At 36.9% G+C, this 6,980-nt stretch overlaps 1 protein-coding gene across 1 annotated transcript; it reads right to left on the bottom strand.

The window, feature by feature from the left end:
* Positions 1-1,668: 1,668 nt before the first annotated feature.
* Positions 1,669-6,624, bottom strand: LOC107300656 (protein IWS1 homolog). Its single transcript, XM_015829963.1, has 5 exons — positions 6,480-6,624; positions 5,448-5,559; positions 4,996-5,052; positions 4,714-4,825; positions 1,669-2,048 (listed from the first exon to the last, which is right to left on the bottom strand). Exons 1-5 carry the CDS (start codon positions 6,541-6,543, stop codon positions 1,917-1,919), a joined length of 477 nt encoding a protein of 158 aa, XP_015685449.1. The 5' UTR covers positions 6,544-6,624; the 3' UTR covers positions 1,669-1,916.
* Positions 6,625-6,980: the final 356 nt, after the last annotated feature.

Below are 6,980 nucleotides of genomic sequence, written 5' to 3'. Positions count from 1 at the left end.
GTGCCTCCCACTCCTAACCCACCGAGACGCCGCAGCATGATACCGTGGTCTACAGTATCAAAAGCCGCTGAGAGGTCCAAAAGAACAAGGACAGAGGAATAGCCTCTGTCCCGGGCCCTCCAGAGATCATTAACCAACGCGACCAATGCCGTTTCCGTGCTGTATCCCGGCCTGAAGCCCGACTGGTATGGGTCCAGATTCTTTAATGATTGTAGACTAATATGATTAAAGAGAGCCAATTTGGTATAGTGGTGAAGTACCAGAGTAGAAACTGAAAAGCTGTGAGTTCAAGTCCTACCTTAGGGTATTTAAAGAAAAATATACAGCGTATATTTTATTTCTTTTACTTTACCACTAATATCTATGGTAGTTCTAAGCTCTTGTGTTTAAAGTCATATTCATTCTTAATAAACAGCATATTCCTTTCCTCTGTTCTCATCATTGTTCTTATAAGTGGATGCCTAATTTTGAGTATCAGCTCAGCAGAATGCCATTAGACAGCAAAAACAGATTGCAGGAATTTCAATAAATCCATATTCCTATTGTGATCCTAACCATATTAATGACTCCAGATGGTTCTATTTTAATAATCACCATCAGGCAATTGCAAAAGGCAGCTTTGTTTGGAACAGCTTATATCTTGTGATAATACTTCTAACACCATCAATATTAACAGCTGCCTATCCCAGATTCCTGAGGACTTGATATATGGATAAAATCCAATCTGAACATCTGGCTGACTCTATAACAGATATGTCAAACACAAGGCCCGGGGGCCAGATGCAGCCCACGAAGTGGTTTCATGTGGCCCGCGAAGTCATTCTGAAAACAGTGAGGGAACGGTCCCCACTGCCTTGGCCCTGGCCCAGGCCAGCCGGAAGCCAATGTACAATTTTGTGGTGGCCATCTATGCTGAAACGCATTCAGTCTTTGCTCCACAAGGCCATCTGGAAACAGTGAAGAACCAGCCCGCCGCGTCGGCCCCGCCCCCTGGGTGCATGCTGCGGAGGTGTCACCCTTTGTGAGGAATGAAGAAATGCACCATCGCCTGGAAGTGGCCAGCAAATGGCCCTCACTTACTTCACATATCCGGCTTGATGTAGAGCTGGCCACGCCCACCCAGTAGGCCACACCCAGTCCATTCACGCCCACCTAGTAGGCCGCACCCACCCTGGCTACACCCCCTGCCCCCTCCAAGGGCAACCGCAATGCTGATGCGGCCCTCAATGAAATTGAGTTTGACACCCCTGCTCTATAATATGAAGTAGAATTTCATTACTTCCAACTATTGTTACTTAAATGCATTCCTTCTTTGATGAGCATTAAAATAAATGACAATACATTTATAGAAGAGATGAAAGAGATTATAAGGCTTCAGAAGACTCTTAAACCCGATGATATAAGCATATTAAATGTTTAATATGTTTTCTTTCTCTTCTAAAATGTGATATATTTGTCCCAAAGTAAAAATGGTATTTTTTTTAAAGAAAAAGGTTCCTTATCATGGTGTTATTTGGTCAATTAACAGAAATCTACATATGTAAACAGAGGACACACACTTTACCTCTAATTATAAAAATATAATCATAGCTCTTGTCTTCTTTGAGACTTAAGAATAGTAAAACTTCTGTATACATATTCAATTCACAAAACATCACACAAACCCCATCTCAGAAACAGATTTTAATGTATGAGATTTGCAGCAATACAAGGTTTTGTCTGTACAAAGGAGACGAGAAATCAGGGTTAAATAAAACCATAATGAACAATGTCCCAGGGTTCATAACTCTACATGTATTACAATCAACTGAACCAACAATTTGAAGATGCACTTAAAACCCCCAAAGTTTCTTAAAAAAATGTGGACATCTTCTGAGAGTCTATACAGGAGTCATCAAAGGTGATTCTGTGGAAGGTCACAATGGCATTTTATTTCCTTCGATGCTGATTTTTACAGCATGGGATGTTCTGCTTTTTTTCCTGATGTCTGTGAACTTCCGCATCTGTTTGTCCAGGCGACTGACCCCTTTCTTGGAACTTGCCTGGAACTTGAAAAAAAACCTTTTATTTAGTATTAGAACAGTCATCAATGACATCTTGATATTTATAAGCCACAAAAACATACATATGCCATCCCTTGTTGCAGTTGCTATCTTTCATTACAGAAACTAGTAACACTGTGAGGGACTCTCAATAGCTTATTTTCAAATACCGTCTAGAGACGTACTGTGCATTAAAGATATACAAAAGAAAATGTTGCTTTTTATCAAAATGGACACAATTCTTCAATTACTGCTGAAGTTTGGAATCCAGACCATGGATTTAAAACTCAAGCATTAGCTCGGCTATTCACATAGACCTCGTTCATAAGAGACGGATAGGAAACAAGTATTCCATACATCACTGGAATGTGCAAAAGGGAGAGTTCACAGGAACATTAACGACATTATAAGAAATCCATTAAATGTTCCCTCTAATATCTTAGGCAAGGTTTACTTTCCTCTTTTAATTTAAAATTTAGTCTTGTTTCTAAGCATTAAAGGTAGCAAGAAGTATTTAGAAGATTCTATGATTAACGTATAATTCTGGCTATTCTCATAATAAATGCGCATGTTCATTCACTGCTTAAAAATGATTACTGATATAATTACCCTATGTTCTCAAGGTTTAATACTATGTTAAAAACCAAGTTATTTTTCCTGTACTGGATTTATTTGGATTTTTGTTGTCTATTAAAACAAATAAAAATCTACTTTAATCTGCAGTCTTTTGCAGATTGGCTTGGTAAATACTGTACAATATGGAAAATATAACAGCGAGGACGAGAAAAAGGAAATGTTTATGATGCATCACCACCCATTGGATTTCTTTCAACTGGCAATGTTCTGTCCCAAAATAGGTGACTAGAAACTCTTCGAAGGAGATAGCATTATCTGTTGAGCAATCTTTCTCCCAAACAGCTATATTTTTCTCTCCTGCTTCCCTTTGGAAATGTCTATTGAAATTAGTAATAACAACACCTGAATCTACACGTGAATTGAGATTTTTTTTCCTTTGTACAACCCTGCAATCCCTTTTATCAATGGTGGAGTAGGGGTGACTGAATAGAGCTTCGTGTTTCTTGGCCTGATGCCCTTCCTGACACCTATGTGGAGTTCACAGCAGATATTTTCTCTTTGGGCCCTGGTAGAGAAACATCAGTCGCTGCCTAGGATTGAAATCTCAATCTCCCGATTGTGAGGCGAGGATCTGCACCTCTAGGCCACTGTGCCACTTCTGCATGTGAATGGGATTCAAAACCATGAAAGTCCCTAGTATACATAATAAGTAGCTACCTGGCAAATCAAAGATTATTATTAAACAGTTTCATGAGAAATGTTTTACAAATTTAGCTTACACATTCATGACAACATATAGAACAAAATAAAACAAGAATCAAAATGCTGCATCATCCATAGAAAATATCTCAAAATCTATATTAGGACAAAATCTTTATTACACCTTTTACAAAATCATGTAAAACAGGCATGTCAAACTCGCGACGTATCGGAGCTTTTTTTGCCATTGCCGGCAATGGGGTGGGCGCGGCTCCGGTATGATGAAACCGGCCCGTGGGCCGGCAGTTTGACACCCCTGATGTAAAAGATCTTGAGTTGTGAGGTGAATTCCCAGGACTTCTAGGGGAAGATAGCCGACCGAAGACAGGACTCAAGACAGCTCCAGAAACAAGCAGAACTGACATTGGACTACTCACCTGGAATTAGTATGAGTTGGATTGGTAAGAATTGTTAGGATATAGTAAAAGTAACAAGTTGGGCATGTGGAAAGCTCAACACCACAAGAAAATGGTATGTAAAATTGCTGTTAGTATCCTTGCTGAAAAGCAGCCTAGTTTTAAATGTCAACTCTTTTTAGTTTTCCAGTCATAAAACCCTGAAAACCTCAAAAAACCCAAAACCCAATATATTAGTTATTTTCCCTGATCAGAAAGCTTTAATGAAACCTCTGAGTTGGTGAAGACATGCTCTTTTGTCTAAATGGATAACAATGGCAAGCGTACAGCACATGCACAGCTCACACTTTCTTTCAGGGATACCTCTTGGATCAGGGACAAGTGAAATATAAGGCTACAAGGGCATCCGGTTGCCTTCAATGCTGAACTTGACAGCTCGATGCACTTTACTGAGATGTTTCTGTTCAGTAAATCGCCTCTTGTGTTTTTCCAGACGATTAATACCTTTTTTAAGAGTCCCGGGCTAGAAATTAAAGAATGGACTACTGATAACAGACAACATAATCACTTAACACTCTTTTTCTTTGCCTTGTTTCACATATAAAAAAATAAAAGTCAGAAGAGATGAATGGTTTTCATTTCATACTGTGATGAACTGAAAGGATGGCGCAAAGAAAGTCATCTGCAAGCATTGTAGGATAATTATGGGATTGGACTGAAAAAGAACCGTTCGTGCAAATATCTCCAAGGTCATAGCCAGAGCAGCAATATAAAATGGTTGATAAATATACAGGTTGCATTTTCACAACGGACAGAATAGTAGCCTCTTAAAGCATATGAAGTACATGGATGAAGCTCTGGAAACGATACTGATGGAGAGGAGCAGTGAAGAACAATTTAAGTGAATCTTGCAACACCTAACTTACAAGAGATCTAATTTCAATGTTACTGAATGTCTTCCTTTTCCATTAGCCACTTACCCGAGAGGACTCCATTTCTACATTCCATTTTGGCCTCACTACATAATCCTTATTGGAGGGCATTGGAACTCTGGCACGAGCACAAAATCCTGGATCACCAGGTCGGAGAGCTCTAAAAAATATAACAAAGGTACTGCTAAATAACATGAGGGTGTTTAAGAATCTCTCTCAATCTCATCAGTTGGCTTTTTTGTCCCACAAAAGCTCAAAATTCTTCATTACAAACCACAGAATGAAATTGTGAGATATCAAAATAATATTTGAGGAACCAGTCCCACATACTTTTCCTCTCCTGTTAATACTTTCTCCAAGTCCCTGCGGGGTGTCTGACCACCAGAGCTGCAAAAACAAAAGAAGGATGGTTAGTACTACCAAAGATGAGTAAACAAATCATAATCAAAATAGTCTCTTTCCTATAAATCAAAATAAAAAAACATATAATAATACATAAAGCATGTTCGGCAAATTGCAACTCACAGGAACAAGAATGCTCCTAAGGAAGAATGCTTCAGGAAGAAGCAAATGAAAGGTTTTTGAAAATAAATAGTACTTTCATAAGATCAAAACTTTTACAAACTGAATGACAAGTTCCAAAACATTCCAGGGAAGAGACTCTAGAAGACTACGTGCAGCAACTTTTTTGATTATTGTTTAAATTATACATAACCAAAATCACTACATAGCTTTTGGAATCGAAACACAAAAGGCATTATATATTCGTATAAGATACTTACCTGCTCAATCGCCTTCGTTGAGGCATCTGTTCCAGATCTCTCTGTTCTCTTTCTTCTCTGGTCATTCCCTTATAGTTTGATGTTAAACCAAAAATGGGCCGGGACCATTCATCTGTTTAGTTTTATTAAAAAAGAGGACAAAGTTAATTAAGTAAAAGCAACAAAACAGCATATACCCAGTATCTACCCAATAAGAAACTTGACTTCTGACAGCCACTTGAACTGCTTAACCTTGAACAGAGATTTTAGTCCATTTAAATTAACAAAGGATGAGTATCCTTAGAACAAAACTAAATTATTTTAACAAATTTGTTAAACTAAATTTAACAAATTTAGTTATAGTTTCCTTTAATTAAATCTGAAAATATAGCTTTTAAAAGTATCATAAATACTGAAAAATATACATTTTAGTTACTGTTAAAATCAGCACATGTATAAAAACACAATACCAGCTTGACATATATTTAAGACAGCTGTAGTTTAGGCCCCTCACTTAATAATGAGTTTAAAGAACTGAAATATGCAAGTTTTATGTATATTTAAGCCTGCATTTATCAGTAGTAAGCTTGCAAACACTTACCTGAATTCCCAAACACAAACAAAATGAAACATAAAAATGATTTTCAAAAAATAAAATAAAATATTGAAAATACAATTAAAATAAATAAGATTGCAAAGCACTGCATTACATATTCAACAGTAGGAATGTTTGGTAGCATTTTCTATTTTAGAAACATAGAAAACTGATAGTAGAAAAAAGGACCTAGTGATTCATCAAGTCTGCTCTTTGAGGGGTCTTTTTATTCTTTTTTTATTAATTAATTAATTTTTTAATTATTATTTGTATAGTTTGTCACACAACTAGATGTTCAGACAGGATTTGGCATTTTTATCCATTTATCAAGTCCTTCCCAAAGACCTGGGATAGGTAGATTATTTTAATTTATGTTATTTTATTTTAATTTTTGTCAGGTGATGGACTTTATAATGAATTTTATTTTTCAGTAGCATACAGTATATTAGTTTACTTACTAATTAGCTTTCCTGCCATATCCTTGTTGGACCGTGATTCCTTTGGGTGTTTGTAGAGATACATCACTGCTCTTCCAATCCCACTGTGTTTTAAGGTCTCTTGGCTCACACTAGGTAACTACAAAAAAGAATGATGAAAAACCATAGTCTGCTTAAACTTCAGCTTTGTTTTGATAACAAAAGTCTAAGCATATTAGGTGCATATATCAGGAAGGATTCTTAAAAGTAGAACGAAACAGATGCTCAGGCGAGCTGTGGAGTTCCATACATATAAGATGCAAGAAATTAAGCATCTGTTTTACATCATTTAAATCCAGAGATTCCCACATTTTCAAAGGTTTCTTAACTTTTATAGAATTTGGCTTCACAGGGCAGCTATACTTCATTATTGTATTAGTTTTAAAATGAAAGTACTTCTGTAGGTACTGAAACTATGCAGGTATCACAATTCATCTTACCGTTATGTGCCTATTAATTTCTCAAATATTAATCTTAGCAGAA

Source organism: Protobothrops mucrosquamatus, unplaced genomic scaffold, assembly GCF_001527695.2.
Source record: "Protobothrops mucrosquamatus isolate PMUCROS unplaced genomic scaffold, P.Mucros_1.0 scaffold7829, whole genome shotgun sequence".
Lineage (NCBI taxonomy): Eukaryota > Metazoa > Chordata > Lepidosauria > Squamata > Viperidae > Protobothrops > Protobothrops mucrosquamatus.
Note: the sequence above shows the minus strand (reverse complement) of the source record. Positions and strands in the feature narration are given on the sequence as shown.